Source organism: Bemisia tabaci, chromosome 1 (assembly GCF_918797505.1).
Source record: "Bemisia tabaci chromosome 1, PGI_BMITA_v3".
NCBI lineage: Eukaryota > Metazoa > Arthropoda > Insecta > Hemiptera > Aleyrodidae > Bemisia > Bemisia tabaci.
Window position 1 is genome coordinate 48,253,522 of NC_092793.1, and position 18,856 is coordinate 48,272,377.

General features: G+C 41.1%; 1 protein-coding gene across 1 annotated transcript in view; it reads right to left on the reverse strand.

Moving 5' to 3' along the window:
• Window positions 1-18,856, reverse strand: part of LOC109038906 (uncharacterized) — a 155,421-nt gene that overhangs the window by 25,016 nt on the left and 111,549 nt on the right. Inside the window, exons 2-3 of the mRNA XM_019054172.2 lie at window positions 9,767-9,943; window positions 3,745-3,881 (exon numbers count right to left, since the gene is read on the reverse strand). Coding sequence (XP_018909717.2) covers window positions 3,745-3,881; window positions 9,767-9,943 — 314 coding nt within the window. The remainder of the gene's footprint in view (window positions 1-3,744; window positions 3,882-9,766; window positions 9,944-18,856) is intronic.

The following is an 18,856-nucleotide window of genomic DNA, read 5'->3' on the forward strand; positions in this document are numbered from 1 at the left end:
TGCGTCTAATATTGTTGGGAGCGAAGTTTCCAGACCCGGTCGCTACGTAGTGAGTGAAGTCCCTTTATACTGAGAGTAAAGACGCAACACTGGAAAAAAAAAAACACATTGGATCTAGAGTCCAGACTCTTGGAAACATTGACAAGAAAAAATACTCCTGATTCAATCAGATTTTTGCTTAAATCAAAAGGAAATCCGCTCAAATTAAGAGGCTTGGTTCTTGATTTAAGCTTAAATCTGATTGAATCAAGAGTATTTTTTCTTGTCGACGCTTTCAAGAGTCTGGACTCTAGATCCACTGTGTGTGTGTGTTTTTTTTTTCCAGTGAAGGAATCTATTTGTGATCAGCTCAACGATTCAAAAACTATAAATTGGCCTACGAAAAAACTTAACTTACATGGAGTGAGTTCGATAGGCGGGCGGGGAGTGGAACAGTTCAATTGCTACACTCGTCATATAACCCCTAGTAACATGGGCTTTTACGGGAATTTTTACAATAAATGATATTGGATTGAAATTTTCATCTCAAATTCTCTAAATGAATGACTAAGTTCCATACGCAGTTTTTCAAACGGTTGATTATAAATTTGATATAAGTCCTTATTCAGCAAGTCCAATAAAAAAACCGTAGAAACCAACTATTTGCATCCTAACCTAATTGTCGGTGTGTTACGAATTTCACTGTTGGCGTAGCATATAACATTCTGAATTAATCACTTGCGCATGTAACAGAACCATTGATGCTTGAGTTCCGTGCGCAACTCATGAACTGATGAAACTAAGTAGAATCAGACTAATTAATTATAGTTTTTTAGCAGTCGTGAATGCATAGTTGAAGTGCGCTCCAGCGCTCCATGCACGCTGGCCTTTTCGATTTCCGTTAACATTTTTGCAGTCATGAATGCATAGGTGAAGTGCGCTTCAGCTAGAATTGTATTTAGCAAATGGGTGGTTTTTATACGAGGTTTAAAAATAAATAAGTGATTCGGAATATAACAAAAGAATATGAACTATGCAAAACGATAATCCGGGTATCGGAACTTGGCTGTTTTGAAAACGCCTTCAAATGCGGCGTGATACCTCACGCATTCCGGAGAGTTCAAATAGTTGTATCATTGCGCCTTAGAAATGCGACTGAAGATTCAAATGGAAATAGCCCTCATATACACGCTGGCTTTGTCGATTTCCTTTGACATTTTTGCAGTGGTGAAAGCATAGCTGAAGTGCGCTTCAGCTAGAATTGTATTTAGCAAATGGGTGGCTTTTATAGGAGGATTAAAAATAAACAAGTGGTACGGAATATAACGAAAGAATATGAACTATGCAAAACAATAATCCGGGTATCGGAACTTGGCTGTTTTGTAAACGCCTTCAAATGCGGCGTGATACCTCACGCATTCCGGAGAGTTCAAATAGTCGTATCATTGCGCCGTAAGAATGCGACGGAAGATTACAATTGAAATAGCTTTCATGCACGCTGGCTTTGTCAGTTTCCTTTGACATTTTAGCAGTACATGTTGCTAAAATTCCATAAATTTATTATTTTTTTGTGAGAAAACTAAACATTTTTATGAGTGGAATCGTTTTTGGATCTACTTTAGATTTTAATCCGCATGTGTTCCTTTACAATCTCGTTAAAAGGTGAAATATATGCGATGTATACGATGTATTCCTCGGAAAAATAATTTCCTACTAGAGAAGAGTTCAACTTATGGTTGCATATTTCTCATTTTCATTTAAAATTACGTACTAAGATACCGGCATTGAAAAAATGGACATGATTTAAGCCGATATATTCCAGATTTTTTCCTCAGGAAAAATATATCCCTGAATCAAGAGGGGAAAATGCTTCCATTGGTAAAAGTGTCGCATAAATCAAGCAGAGAACTTGCTGGATTCGAGCGACTTTATTCTCGATTAAAAAAAAATCAGTAAATCTTCAAGACTAATAATTTTAGTTACTTTGTTTTCCAGTTTGAAATTTTTTAAATGATTTTTTAAAAAAAATAGCAAAAGTTTCAGAAGTACGGCATTTTGAACTTTCAAACGCGATTGTCTCCAAACTTAGATTTCCGGTCGCTTTTAAATACTGGAATTGATTAAAAAAAACCGGAAAATCTTCTAGGTGAACGGCAACGTTGGTGGAACGTGACCCTCTACGTGATGCAAGGCTGACAACCGAACAGCGATGATCCTCATCGTTGATTCATCGGTGGGCATCGGTGCTTTGCCCACATAATCGATTACGCGCTTGATGAGCTATTGTCGCTGCATTGCGTTTTTAGGAGAATTTTATTCCGAGCTTCAAGACTAGTTTTTATATACGAGCCTCTTGATTGGCGCATTTTATTCAAATTCCGAACCGCCGCCTCGGGGACATACGAGCGCAGCGTTTCAAAATTCTGAATGTTTATTCTAAATCCACTTTGAGAATACCGCCTAACCGACAATTTTGCGAAATTGAAGTGGCGACTTTGCCTCATTCTTCAGTATTAAATATGCAACCTGATGCTTTTAGTTAATTTCCAATTTCACATGAAGCGCTATGAAGATGCTGTATTGCTGTGATCTATAAAAACATTGCAAATCCAACCAAAAATTAACAGAAATGGCAGAGTTTCTTCCTTATTCCGCAAAATTGTCAGTTTGCAGCTAGGTGGTATTGTTCCTTCACCATCAACCATCCACCATTAACCATAGCCATTAAGCATTGTAACCTTAACCATCGAAATGCATCATAACCAACAGCTAGCACTCTGCCATGTTTTAGAAAAGCGGAGTGCGAGCATTCGAATGTCGAATTTCCTACCAGAATATATTTTTTTAAAAAGAAAGTTATGAATCTTATTCCTTGACAATTTTAGACTCTTAAAATCACACGATTTTTTAATGCCACTATTCGTGCTTTGTTGTTGTGCATGAAGTGTCATCAAAATTGAAGGCGAAATGAGATGATTTGTCTTGACTCTAACTTTGTGTTGCGCTCAAGGACGACTTAATTATAATTCAATCAAAACGGGCCATCCATTTCTGGCATCCGAGCATAACTACCGCAAAACTATCATAAAAACACGTAGCTCACTTTGCCACGTTGAAGCTTTATTGTCGCATTTTGCTTCCCTGAAAGATGACTAATTGTAAGAAGCAGTTTCATAATGAGATATGAAACATTCATGGATGACATTAGGAAAAAGATTTCGAACTTGCACGGCTCTTTGATACCACTAATCGTGTTTTGTAGGTGTGCTTGAAGCATCGTAAAAATCGAAGGCGAGATGAGTTATGTCTGGACTCCGACTTGGTGCGTGCAGCGCTAAGGGACAACCTTTTTCCGTCAAAACGAGAAGACTATCCGTGACATCTGGGCAAATTTTATCTTAAATTTTCTCGATTTCAAGATACTTTCATTAGAAACATTCGTTTCGTTGAGATGTAGAAAATCAACAGATGATGACAGCACAAGGCTCTTAAGCTCAAATTACGAATAAAACTCTCTGCAAAAATTGGAAGATAAATATTTACGTTCCCAAAGATTCACGACTTGTCGAAGAAAATTTAGCATTACGTCGAAAGGTTTATTCGGCGTTCAACCTTGACACGGCAATACTGCTGATGTGACGGATATGCTATGGTACTTGGTGGCATTTAAATAACTGTTATTATTTGGGGCTCATCCTCACGCTTGGTTCAATCATTTGTAATAAAATATCTGAGTAATAAAATGAAACATGTTGGTTTAATTACCTGCACGAGCTCTCCGTTTTCTCTTCCGTTGGCAGTGAATGTCAAATGGCACAAAAATGGCAGTTTCTCATCTTTAGGTCTAGGCAGTGATAGTGAATACGTCGTGGGAATGTCACCGTAATATGTCCGATTGCAAACTGAAAAAAAAGAGAGAAAAATCCACACGTATAAAAACATGCCACAGTCGTGATGATACTCACAAAATGTTGATGGAGGAGAAATCCCACAAAAGAAAATATGGAGGAAGATGGGAGCAAAACAAGGACGAGAATGATAAAAGAATGGAGAGGAATCCTGGAAAAATGGAAAGAAACAAATGGAGTCAAACAGTGGATCGAGTCACAAGGAGAGGTCGGACAAAATTTGAAATCTTTAAACGCTTATAACTCCGTTCATACAAAACTTTGAGGTTTTGAAAGTCATTTCTTCGGTTTTCTCGTGAAATTTTCTACTAGATGCACTCCTTAAAGTCTAAAGTGTGACGAAATAAACATCAAAATTCGTAGTTTTAGTCAAAACTTTCATGTCCAACAACTCCAATTGACTCAATCCAGTGTGCGGCGTGGAAGGTGCATTGCTCGCTCCCAGGAATACGCAAAGTTACGTCACCATTCTGAGTGTAAGAATCACGGATGCACGCGACGTTTCCACTAGAGTTAAGTGCTTTCTGCCTAACGTACGCTGAGATCCGAGGTTTTTGACTCAAGCCATGGTCGCGGAGCCGCTCACAGCGAAGGGATTCCGAGCGGCCATTATTGATGAGGATGCAGCACACTGTGAGCCGGGTTGCAGATGTTTTCAATTGGCAGGCGCTCCTCTAAATAACTTATGTCCACAGTTCCAACTTCAAAGTGACGCGATGCGGCCACTTTGCCTCGCTGCCCACATTCCGGTGCCGCGCCGCGAGTCACGAGATGCAATTCCGCGAATATGCCCCCGATTTTCAGGTACTTGGTGACGAACTGACCTGTTACGCTCTACAGATATATTGCCATTGAGATTCCCTTTGCAAGTGAATCATCAGATTTATATTCAAATTGTAAGAGTGGAAAATAAGCATTGACGGCCAACTTGCGAAACCACCTAAATTCATTGCGATAATTCAAAATTTCTGCCCCTCTTTTATTTATATATTCTATTTTTAGAGGAAGCAAGCCAGCTTCATAACAATACATCTATACAGAATATATTCTGCTGGCGGAGGAGATAAACTAAGGCAGTTTTCGGGGCAATACGTTCACTAGTTTTCCAAAAACAAACAAATATGATAGGAAGTCTACAACGTCGCAAATGGAGATACGTGGTTCCCCAATTTGGCCGTCGATATAGAATCCCTTTCTTTTTTTCTTTCTTTCATAAATTTGCATCGTCTGACTCGTTTGAAGCGAAGACGAGTTGACTCAGGTATGGTAAAGTAGCTATTTTAATCTTTTTATGAATGAATATTTGATTCCCAATAAAATTTAACGAACTTCACTCAAAAATTTTTAAAAAGGTCCACAGGGCATGCAAATCTTACCTCGTCGTCACCCATGCAAAAGAACATAACTATATTTTACAGTTGCCAGTTGAAAATGAAAATTTTAGCACCGCAGGTTATAAAGAGTCGCAAGTTTTACGATACTTAACGATGAATTATGCCCGTGTGTGTCTATTATTCTATAGGTTATCAAGCAACTGATATTACATTGCTGAATCTCCTTGTCGACACCGTGACGTCAGCGTCACCTCTCCATTGAGCGCCCCCGTTGCCTTCTTCCAGTTGGTACCCAATCAAAACTTTGCCTAAACGAGGCGTCTTGCACCTATACACTTTTGTGCCGCTCAAAAACAAATCTACTTAAAACGTGAATTTACGGGCAATAGCGAAAGGTAATTTGAAATCATGGGGTAAGCCGGCCATGTTGACCTAGCGGTCAGCGCGTCTAACTCTAGACCAATAGATCCCGGGTTCGAATCCCGTTGGTGGCGACAAATTTTCACGGAACTGACGAGCGGATCTGCAGAAACAGATTCTACTCGGCCTTAGTCCCTGAACATTTGAAAGCCGGAGCATGGATGTGCCAAAATCTCCCTGATGTCTACTGACAATAAAAAATAATAATCTCTACGTTGAACTCTTGTCCATTGATGGCTGTAGATTCCTAAACTGGAATAGAAGCCGAATAAACTGCAAAAATAAAAAAATCAAAAAACCATAGGTTAGGTATCCCTTTGGGCCCTAACTTTGTTTGCAAAGGCATCGGTGAGGGCCTTAGAGAATTTTGGGATTCCAGATTTGTCCATACTCTCCCAATTTAGGTAGCACAGCTCAGATCGGAGCAAAGCGTGGGTGTCATCTAGAGTTGGGGCGTGAAAATTTAAGCGGACGAAATTAGAGTGGACGTCCTCGTCGCGCCGGCGTCGGGCGTTGGCGTCGCCGTTGGGTTGCGTCGCACACTGGATCGGGTCAATATGAGAGGTCGGACAAAATTTGAAAACTTTAATAACTCCGTTTATACAAAATTTTGAGGTCCTAGTAGTGGTTCCATTGGTTTCCTCGTGAAATTTTCTTCCATTAACACACATTATAATATGAATTGTGACGAACTAAACATCAAAATTTGCAATTTTAGGGGGAAAATGTATGTACGACCTCTCTGATTGACTCGATCCACTGTGCGTGGTCCCGCAGGAATCCTCGCCGGGCCCAGAGACAGGGACAGCGAGCATGGAGCCTATGTTTAATGGACGAGGTTAAGCGGTGCGCGGTAAACCGAACCCCCTCCATTGACGGATCACTGAAAAATACACGCGGTCCCCATTTGAAAATGAGGATTTTCAGTACTGCATGGCAACATGGCCGGCCCTGTGACGGCCTCCAATAACATTTCGTCCATCGGCTGACCGCTCAAAACTTTCAAAGCTGTCTCAATATACCCCCCTTCCCTGTTTCCCTCACTTAGTTGTCAAATGGCTTTACTCTTGATTTAAAGTTTTTATGGGTTAGGACGTGAACTGGAGTCAACGCGCAATTTCCGGATGAAGGAACTTAACTCATTCTTAAATTGCAAAGTTGACCCAGACAAATTTTTGAAAAGCATAGAATGTGCGTAATCATAAAAAAAAAATCAGTGAATTTTCAGATAATAATGCCCAACAGTTTAATGGAAAGAATACGATGTTTGGGTGAAATTTGGCAACGATAAAATGTAGTTACGTTCTTTTGTATGGATGACGACGGGGTACGAGCTGCTAAGAGCCCAAGCCGGGCTCAACATTAAAAAGTAAACTTACTGGCAGTTTTTAGTGTAGGCAGCACAATCTGCTACGTGGTCGAATTTTTGTATCATTCCCATATAATAGTCAGGCAGTTTTTGTTGGCGCATTTGTTGTAGACACGATAAATTTTGTTAGAATCGCGTCAACTCATTCAATTTTTTTAAGTGCGTGCCTTTCGATCGTCAAAAGAAGACAAGAGAAAATAGTGATAGAAGAGAGAGGTAGGATGAAGGAAGTAAAATGAAAAATAAGAACAAGAGAGGAAAAAATAGAACAAAAGAGATAGAGGACAAGAATCAAAAGGAGAGGAAAAAGGGAAGAATAAGAAAAACAACGCAGTACGAAGTATAGTTTGGCGAACCGAATGGTGCGGTTGCACTCTAACTTTCTCTCTCGGTGTTGCTAACTTGCAAAAATCATCACCACGTCACAAGCATTATTCCAAGATCGTTAACATAGAGGCATTTCCTTTGGAAAACCTCTGGAGGGCTGAGGCTAGAGGATGATTAATTCCAAAGGCGTGTATAATAATTTCTATTCGAAGTGAAACCACCCGGAGCTACGTTGAGTGAGTCGCTGCTCTAATTCACAAGATAATTGCGATTTTCCAGCCGCAAAAATCGCTCGGAGCATTGTCCCCGCGAGTAATAACGAAAGAATAAAACATGATCCCGTGTGACAGTGGGTCTCCACTCGCCCCAAAACTGGGTCAAATGAACATTTGCTCCTCTCACGGCCGTAAACCTCGTAGGGATGTGTTCCGCTCTTCGAGTTCAGCTTTCCGTTTTCGTGAGTCTCTGAGAGTAGGAGAGAAGTTTGAAGGCGTATGGCGTTAACCCTGTTGATACTAGCTCCTTTCTCCCCTGGCTCATGACTCGGCCGCATTTAAATGAAGCCTCCTACCATTATGAAGAAGCTACTACCACACTGTCAGGCTCAGGAAAAACGTCGTATGAACATTCAAGAGTTGCCAAATTTTCTCAGATAAAATGTTTATTTTTGAGGAGAGATATAAATATTTTCTTTTGCAATTTCCAGATAATTTAGATCTGGTAGTGAATAAAATTCTCTAAAAAATTCAAAGGAAAATGTTAACAGGTTTTTCTGCAAATTCATATTTTATCAAAGGAAATTTGCCAACGTCAGAAGGCTCATGCGGTGTGTTTCCTCAGAACAGCAGTATAGTTGTCGTTTTGTTCTCAGTCACGTTTGTTTTAAACAATACATTACACTCGTAAAGGATTTTCATCGTTAGTAATAAATGATCTCGTCTATGAGCCGTAAATAATTCCAATAGAAATGGATCGCATCAAGCGGAGAGAAGCTAATGCGATTTTTGGGAGTATTGAGTTCAATGATCGATCTGAATGAGCCTGGGTGTATTCTCTTCATTGTATTCAAATTATTTGTTCATAAACATTATATTTAATCCGATTTCAAGAATTAAAACTGAGAATGCTATGCTTTGGGCCTCTCGAATTTTCAGAAGAGAGGCAATTCAGCAGTGCCAGCCAAGAGGTATACTGCACGAGAATTCTGCAGTCCTGAGGAAAAACGCCGTATGAACCTTCAGGCGTTGCCAAATTTCCTTTGATAAAACGCGAATTTTCTGGTAAACTTATGAATCTTTTCCCTCCGCCTTTTCAGACAATTTTATTCGCAATTTCACCTATGGTCCCTGAAAATTTCATGGAAAAATATTCATATCTTCCTCAAAAATAAACATTTAATTAAAGGGCCTTCGGCAACTCTCGAATGAACATACGGTGTTCTTCCGTAGCACGGCAGAATTTTAGCACTGTTGAGGTATGATTCAAGCGACGTATTCATCTAAACAATAATACGACAATTCTATTTTTTCTGTTGAGCGTATTGCATAGTCGGGTAACTATAGGCACTTTTCCACGATCGGACCCGCATTTCCGCCTGTAGTTGAAAACAGAAATCACTGAAAAATTCACCTCTAGTTGGCTTTCCTCCATGAATTTACTTACGAAGCCCAGATGGAACCCACTGTAATATGGTTTAAGTTCTGGGAAATGATTATACGTCCGATTTTACAATATTTTTTTTTTTACTTTTAAGGAAATAAGCAGCAATATTTTTCACAAATAATTTGGAGATTGAAATTATCATTTTCGGACATAAATGGACGGCTTCATGCTGGGAAAAAAAAACTGCGTGGAAATTAATTAACTATGTGCATAGAATTTGGGTCTATCATATAGTTCCATTTGAATTTATTCATATTTTCATGGTTCTTTTGACCATAATTACATTCAAATACACTTCTCTATGACTGTGGGCTATTTGTTGAAAAACAATGAACTTAGCAAGCAAACTCACAGCTGTTGGGAAATTGTGCTAGTTTGCAATCAGAGACTTCACAAAAAGTTTCAAGACATTTTTCGGGAAGTTTTGCGTTAACAAATAAAACTTAAGCAATTTGAAATGCATCAGTTAGGTGGAGTTTTAAAAAATTCATACATTTCTATTTTTCAAAATAAATAATAAGAACCTGGCATGAGGTACCTCCTTGTGCATTTTTTAGAGCTACGGAGGATAAAAGATTTATTGAATTCGGTGAGTTGGAGGAAATAAAAGGGATAAAGGAGGCGTAACCAGACTCCAGGAGATTCATTCGTGTGCCGCTCGAGACACCTCTGAAACCCTTCATTGCATTTTTCTTTTTTCTTTTTTCTTTTTCTTTTTTCTTTTCCTCTTTTTTTTCGTTTAAATGGCAGGAGGAATGCATACAAACCTGTGCAGTAGCGCGGCTCGTCCGATTTATCCGGGCAGTCGGCGATCCCATTGCAGTATTGATCCAATCGAATGCAGCGTCCGTTTCTGCAGGGAAATTCGGAGATTCTACAGGCAGGAATTGGCAAAGTACCCGGCACCAAGAAAACCAATAAATATATCACTCTTCCGACAGCCTCTGCAACAAAACCGAACGCATGCTTCCATGAATATCTTGCTCGTATTTTCTCTGGCTTCTTATTGGGCTCGCCAAACCCATGTGCAGATGAATTTCTTGCCGAAGACAAAAAACATGTATAGGATATCCTAAGCTTAGTCTGCCCGACTATACGGCCGTGCTAAGGAAGAACGCCGTATGAGCCTTCAAATGTTGCCAAGTTTCCTCGGATTAAAACCGAATTTCCTGGAGAAATAGTCAATATTATTCCTCAAAACTTTCAGACAATTTTGTACGCAGTTTAATCTAAAATATCTGAAAATTTTAAGGAAAAACGTGCATGAATGTTGTCAAAAATACATGTTTTATCAAGGAAAATTTGGCAACTTTCGAATGTTCATACGGCGTTCTTCCTTAGCACAGCAGTGAAGGAGTGTTTCTATTGCTCAAAACAGGGCTTTTCCATCTATTGAGTTTTTTCCCGGATGAGCCTTTAGGCGAAGCATACATTGATATACAGTTGCTCCTACAGCGCACTCTGGCGCGTCGCGACACCTGAACGCCACTTCCCGTCGCTCTTCTGACGCACAGACGTATCTCTATTTCCACATGAGCCCCAGAAAGTTTAGAGTTTTACGGAGCCCAGGAACCACGCGGAAATTAAGATACGCCCTCACGTCAGAGGAGCGACGATACGAGCCTATATCTTTCCAAAAGTTTTCAGGGAACGGACAATGTAAAATATGTTAATAGACGCCCTACCGCTATCCCTTGAAGGGATGACCCCTTCTTCTTCCTTGGGATGCTCAATCCGAAACTCGTTTGGGGACCCCTTTTTCCACATTCTTTGCACAGGTCCAGACTACTACCATAGCCTCTGGTCGAAGCTATCCCTTAGCTTTTTGAAAAAATCATCATTTTTTCTGAATTTTGATGATATTTGAAAACCTTAACTCATGGAAGATGACAGTCCTCCAAACCTCACAGCGCTGAATTTATCCATGGTCTCAAAAATACCAAAATCTGTAGTAATAGGAATATTTGCTCCACCACCTTGGACCCCCCGAAATGCCCCTTCGAATAATTTTTCCGTTGAGTTTTCAGAGTTGAACTGCGAGTAAAATTATTTGAACAGTTCAAGAACAAAATGCCAAAGTTTGTCAGGAAATTCGTATTTAATTGGAATGAAAGGCAACATGCGGCTGCTTGTGCGGTATTCCCCCTCTCCCCCTCATTTTGAATAAGCAGCCCAATCAAAACATGAGTTTAAAAAAACGATCCAATCGATAGGTATTCACACATTTCGACGAGAACTTTCTGAGGTTTGTTTTTTCGCCTGTTGCTGCCGGCAGATTCATTTTCTCGACGATCGCGTGGGGTTGAGGATCCGATGGATAGGTTTTCCGCTCTTAAGATGATTAGCGTGCCTGATTCGCTTTCACCCGCGAGGAGGGTTAGAGGGAGGGGAGGAGGGAGGAGAGGGAGGGGAGGAGGGAGGAGAGGGAGGGATAAAAAATACCGGCCGTAAAAAGCAAATGGCGAGACGCCGACACACTCATACCCAGCGCAAATTGGGTTTTCAAGTGGAGGAACTCATTAAATTCCTGTGGAGTGTAAAGACGGCAAGCCATTTCTCAAGACCCACCCCTCGCTCCCGCACCAATTTTCCGCCTCCGACAGCTGCCACGTCGCCAGTGAAAGTTCTCGCGTTCCGACGCACGGTGGCTCGATTCAATTGGAGAGGTCGGACAAAATTTGGAAACTTTAAAAGCTTATTCTCCGTCCATTCAAAACTTTGATGTCTTAAAAGTTGTTTCATTGGTTTCTTCGTGAAATTGTCTTCAAGGAGGACCCTTCAAAATTCACAATGTAACGAAGTGAACATCAAAATTTGCAGTTTTAGTCAAAAATTTTATGTCCTACCTCTACCTTTGACTCAATCCCTCGTGCGACGATGTCCTGGACCGCCGCGGTAAGGAGGAACGCCTTATGCGCATTCAAATGTTGGCAAATTTCTCCCATTTCCTAAATTTATCTCCTTCTTTCCCTCTTTCTCTCGTTGACTCCTTTTTAATCCCTTTTATCCCTGTTCCTCTGTCTCCTCCTTCTCTCTTTCTCTCTTTTTTGCCCGATCTAATCCTTTCTCCGTTATCTCTTTTCACTTCCTTCTTCTCCTTTTACTTTTACTTTATTAGTATTTTCCTTTCTTTCTCTTGTTTCCTCTTTTATCCTATTTCATCCCTTTCCTTTGTTTCCTAATCTCTACGTTACCCGCAAAACGCATTGAATACATTGCTCTTTTCTTAAGTCAATTCCAGAGTTAGAAATGTGTATTATATGTTTGTTTTCAAATTAGATCGTTCATACCTCCTACTCCTGCTAACTTTGCACCTCTTTTTCTCGGTTTGAACTTGCTAAGATTTGAGGAGTTTCGAAATATCCGCTACAATTTTATTTTTTAAAAATAGACCGAGCCAATATCATGGCTTGAAATTTCCATGGAATATGCTTTATAAAGTGAAGAAAAATCACTGAAATTTTCAAAAAATTAAGTTCAGTAGTTTTTCATGCAGAAAATATAGTATTAACAAGAAGTCTGCAACGCCGCAAACCGACAAACGCATATCTGCAGTTTCATCATCGATATATCGCGAGAGGAGGCAAGATAGCTCAATACAGTCTGTTCTGCTGCGGTTTATCCGCGAGAGGAGAAGAAGAAAGTGCATTGAAATTTGCAATTGTTATACTTTGATGTGAGAAGTCAATTTCACGCGAAAATTCCTCCCTAAATGTGGCAATGCTGCCTCTGGTTGTCACTCATTTTCCCGGAATGCCTCTTTCCTACCCGTAAAAATCTCTTCCTTCACTTTTCTCCTCATTAATTCTCCACGTATCCCTCCCCTCCGTCCTTTTGTTTAATTCTCGTCACAGGGCGACATCTAGCGTCGTTTTTTGAGTACGGACCTCATCTTTCCCTCATTTAATTCCTTTTGTTTCTAGCGGGCGTGCTATGAAACATTGTTACGTTTTCCGGCTCAGATGCTCGATTTATATTCAGCATCCATCATAAACCTGTTTTTCCATGATAAAAATGAATAAAAATAAAACAAACCTCTTAGAATTCAATCTTTCTCCTAATTAGCGTTCATAGAGATGCAAATTCCGCACGCGAGAAAACATGGAGTATCAAATTCCTCACAAAAAAGGCAGTCGAACGGCTTAGAATTGTATTTTTTTTTTATTGAAACTCACTTATAAAAACCATCAAAAATTGTTGGAGACCCCTGGTTGGTCTAAAAATTAATCGTGTAGTTTTACAAACAGCTCTCAAAAGATGGGGAACAGAGGCCCCCTTCAAAAAACGCAAATTTGCTCAACAGACGCGGAGGCTCAGGAACGGATGATTCCATGAATCCGAATTGGAGAGTCCCGTTACCCAAAGAATTTTCTCTGATAAAGCACATGAGGGGCTTCCACAGGCTAAATTTAGGATGCCAAAGTCCCTCTCCCACCTCCTCAGAAAAGCCCTTGGTTGCGACGAGGCCCTTAATTTTGGATTCATTTTGGCCCGACTACCCGTGAAAACATTTTTTTCATCAGCCTCTACCTCAATTTAGTGAATTTGAATTTTAGAAGGGGGTAGGGGGCTCTGGTCCTCATTTTTATAGGTCAATATTTTGGACCAGAATGGACTGATTTTGGATTCCTTGGTGTCGATTCAGGTTATTATTGTCCGTGCTTTCTGCTTCCGATGATATAATTTGAAAATTTCCCCTTTGACCCAAACTATTCAGCGAAGACCCTCCTATCATCTTTCGAGCCCGAGGGGGGCCAAGGAGACTCCAGGACCATACAATTCCGAATTCTTGGGGTCGATTTCGTTGTTGCAAGATCAAATTTAAGAGCTTTCTTTTCTCTTGTGATGTTTGTCTCAGAAAAAAACCAGCAGCACCATCGTATCTCCTGCAAACTTTTACGTAAGATTGAGGACATTAAATTGCAAATCAACGTTGCATGCAAGAGCCCATTACGCTGAAAATGTAAAGAATGAAGTTATTCCTGTAATCACAGTGCACTCTGGCCGAAAAAATTTGAAAAAAATCTCAAATAGAGTTACACCGTGTTTGTTTTGGGCGGCAAATTATGAATCCGTCCATCCAATGGTTAAAGAGGGTAGAGTTCCTCTATACGGAGAGTATGGACAACTCGATTTATGTAGCTCTTAGGGCTCAAAAGGGCGACAACGTGTGAAACGAAAATCACCAGAAAACTGCCACTGCCAACCCATGCATTTGAAAGATTAATCGATACGGCCGACAGCGCATTGTAGATGAGAGTCTTAAAGGATTAATACTTCGAAACTGAGAAAATTTAGGTATGCGAAATCAAAGTTTTATACGTGTTTTTATAATTTTTGATCAGTTAAGAAACGACGGGTGGTAAGAATTATGAAAATAGTACCACTGGATAGTTCGAGTACATAGATTGGCAGCCCATTTTAGGCCCCAAGAGCTACGTGACCTGATCAAACCTAACTTTCAAATTTTCGAGTTGTCCATACTCTCCCGATAAAGGTACTCTAGAACAGCGGGCCGATTATTGAAATTGATAGACAAAGCTATAGACAAAGAAGACAAAAGAGATATGGAAGGATCCTATTGGTGGAGGCGGGTGGTTGCAATGGACAAAGGAGGTATGTAATAGACTAAATAACGGCAACCCACGAGGGACCCGATAGTTAGTCCATCATTTCCTCCCTTAGTTTATCGGAACCACCCATTTCAACCAATAGGATCGCTCCATACTCCCTATGTCTTCTTTGTCTATAGCTTTGTCGATCGATTTCAATAATCGGCCCGCAGGGTGCAGGGTGGCCATGGAGAACCCGCAACCGATGGATACAAGTGACAGCCGCGCCAATAAAGACTAATGTCGCTCACCGATCGGTGAAAAATTACGCTGATGAGGGGGGTGGTGGTTTCTGCGGGGCATTCGTGTGTAGTCTAATGTAGTCTAATGGGCGGGTGTGGGTGTGGGGTCGGGGTAGGCCACTGTCACTGCCATAGACTGGAGATCATCGATCTCTGTCTCGCGCCTCTCATCCCGTCTGATCTTCCTAGACGCCCTTTGTTCCGCCACTCAATGGCGGGGCGTCTTTGTCTCCGCGTCGCGAACACCCACCCCCACTTTCACCTTCCAACTCGGACCGGCCCTCCGGCTCCACAGAGATAAGTCTCGCAGACAGGTGCAAGTGAGCTTCCGACTCCACTTTGTGTTTTCATGGTTGAGGACATAGGCAAATTTTTATAATTAGTCGAAATTGTCACCTAGCTTCCTGGCGATTGGTAAAGACTCCAACTTTCAGGGCATCATCAAGAAGGCTGAAAGAAGGGTGCAGGGGCTTAGAACCGATGATGAGAAAGGAAATTCATTGGTCCTACCCTAAAACTTTTTCTCGGGCCCCGCGCAAATTTCATCCCATTCCGATCAAATTCCAAGCCGACCCCTTCAACCCCCCTTACTTTCTGCCCCTTCATCTCTTCCTCCCTGCCACCTCCACTCTCTACCCTCCAGTCCCCTTTCAAGACCCTTGTCAGGGAAAAAGTCTCCTTTACAAATGGCTTCTATTTTCAAGTATTAATGTGCAGAATTTATTTAGGGTCTAAAAGGACCTCAAATGGGATCGAAGGACCGAAATTTAAAAAAGACGAAAAATTGATGAATATTGTGTACCAGATATGTAAAAGATGACACGTTAAATATGGTCGACAAATAAAGTAAAATATTTAAAGGAGGCACTTTGATAAAAAAGAAAAAGAAAAGAAAAAATAAAAAAAAAAATGAGATAAAAGCAAACATCGAAAAGAAAGATAATAAATCCCAGCAGTCGAAGGCCCTTCCCACCCCTAGGCGCCTGGGCTCCCCTGCATAGCTGGATGTAAGGGTTTTAATTGCATTGCACATTGATTCAGATAAAACAAACCACGTCATTTTCCGCTAACTGGAGCCTTATCTGTTCCAAAGAGTGTATTTCACCCTTAATTTCGTTGGATAGGCAAAAACTTCTCAGTGGTGTTAAAATAGTTGCATTCCCAGGAATCGATTTAAGGGCACAATGTTCAATTCCTGAGTTGAAAGAACACAATCCTTAGTTGGTGGCACCACATGTATTGTGGGCTGATATTAACGAATTCTTTTTGATGGACTTCCGAATGTTTTCACTCCTTCATCTATAAGAAACATTATTTTTTCGGGATTTGATAAATATTTTCCGTTCGGAAGCTTTAACATTTTTTTCGGGGTGGCATATAATCTCAAAATATCTTAAAAAGATGTTATCTTTGAAACGAGAAAAAAGCAAACAAACACCTTCAAAACGTCTAAGGATAGTGGACTCAAGTCAGAGTCCGCATGTGTAAGTGTTTTACATTTTTTACGGTATTTTTTTAAGCAAATGAGAACACTTTTGAAAAATCTGAGAGTCATTAAAGGACATCGAAACGTTTTCAAAACACGTTTATTTTCTGATGTGCAATTAAGGCGTGGGGTCGCAAAGGAGATCAATGACAGGAGTGGGTCACGCGCTGATGGGATGAGTCGGTAATTCTTGGAGCTCCAAAAAATACGCTTAGGAGCCGTAATAAACGGTGCGCAGCAGGTCGCTCGGTGTATCATCATCGAATGAGTTTAATCGATAAATCCCTATCCCAGAAACGCTAACTCTCGATCGGGTTAATTCGATAAGGTTCTAACGACCTATCAGCAGGCGATGAAACAGCGCGGCGCCCGATCAATCAACGGTAATCGCCCATCGTTGAGTCATACCCAAATTCACCGGCTCCGTTTATCGATAATCAATTGGCGTGCGACGATATCGGAGGCTCAGGGGAAACGTCGCACATTGGAGCGACGAATTGGAAGATTTTGGACATGAAACAGACAAAAAACCGATAAAGTTTGATGTAAAGCGCGTCACATCATAAATTTCACAGCGAATTTATTTGAAAGACATTTTACGAGAAAACAAACGAAATCATTTATTTTAATCTTCTATCCGTCATATCAACAAAAATGTGAGCTTTTAAAGTTTCCTCATCACATCTCATCTACCTCTAACCTCAGTACCTGTATACGGGAGAGTGTTGCCATCTCAATCCTTTTACTACAGAAAAAGTGTGCCGCTCTCTGATTGGTCGGCTATCATGGAGCCGCAAAGTTGGACCAATGTAAACAAACCCCAGCCTCTCCGCTCCTAGTTTGACCCAATGTAAACAAACAAGATGGCGACAAAGTTTTACAAAGTTCTAGACGTGATTTTGGATGTGATAGAAATTTTTTTATAATCAACTTCTGAATTGAGTTCGGATCGACCTTCAATCGCTACTACTGTCGAAAATTAACCTGTGACTATCATTTCTTTCTCAGCCGATACAAACGTATACCTCTGGGCTGGGTTTGCTTACATTGGTCCAACTTCGGAGCTCCATGATAACCTAAAACTGATGAACCAATCAGAGAGCGGCACAGAGATGGCAATTCCTTTCCCGTATACAGGTATTTTCGTAACATCGACCTGCTCCACTGTGCGTCGTTGCGAATTCAAGGTATGGGTTATGCTGTAGGGGGTGGGTTCTTCGAAACGGAAGGTTAAAATGATATAATCGATGTTGCATTAGTTGATGACCCTTGTGCGCTCCATTCATTATCGATATGTCAAAGAGCTCGTGAGTTAATCTGCCGTGAGCTCGTTTCCTGTAGCGCCTTAGTATCCCATTCACCTGGGAACTTCCCTCCTTTCGATGAAGATGTAGTGCCAAATTGCCGGGATTTTCTATCAATCGGCTGTGCTGAGGAGTAACACGCCGCATGATCATTCAAATGATCCCGGTATTCATTTGATAAATTTTTTAATTTCGAAAGGCGTTAGATAAAAGTGTCCTTGAAATTTCCAATTATACTGGAGCACCGAGTTTATCAGAAAGGGACCAACCCACATTTTCGAAAAAATTGAGTTAAGAATGTTTTGCGTGCTACTTGTCGTTTATCTTCTGCCAAAATCTGAAAGTCGAAAAAAATAAGTTTTTGTGAAAAGAGGAGTTGAAGTTTTTTTCCTACGTAAAGGCGATTAATCGCCGCGATTGAAAGACGAAAGCCAATGGAGAGCCTGGATTTCGATCCATTGACGTCGATATATCAAAATCCAGGCTCTCCATTGGCTTTCGTCTTTCAATCGTGGCGATTAATCGCCGTGTGTATTTACGCCTTCAGGCTCGATGTAGAGAATAAACATTCTCTACATCTCTACATTCCAATTTACCCTTAGCAAAAAATCCAAAGTTGCGGAAAAATACTTGGACTGTGAAAACAAACGTTAAACTTGGTCTTTAACATTGAGTCTTACGGCGTAATAAAATTTCGAGCTCTTGTATCGTTTTTGCGGTATCTATCCTTGCGAGGCCGAAGTAGCGGGACCGGGTCTCAGGTGAGGTGTCGCGAAGGAATGCGCCGGTCATTCTATCTTAGAACCACGCATCCGCAAGGAGTATCCAAGTGGACATGGGCGGTTTTGGATCTTGAGGGGTGGCCGACGCGACGTGGCGTCGCGGGGTGCAGAGTTGCTGTTCGCGCGAACTCATTTACCGGCCGAGTCCATTAAGCCCGGTCATATTGACACAGCGCACGGTCGTCCAATGACACGCTCGGAGATGACCCTCCTTTGATCCGAGGCGATCGACCACGATCATCCTCCACCGCTCGAGCGTGTCATCGTCTTCCGCACTTCATCGCGACGTTCAATTATTCCGGCCCGGGTGGACGTGTGCCGGCTCCGATGTTGCCCGTCCCGCGATACGCACTAAACATTAAAGAGACCGTCCACGCGGAAACGGACCTCAGAGGGCTTTTTTTCAGGGGGGCCTTACTTCATATTAGAGT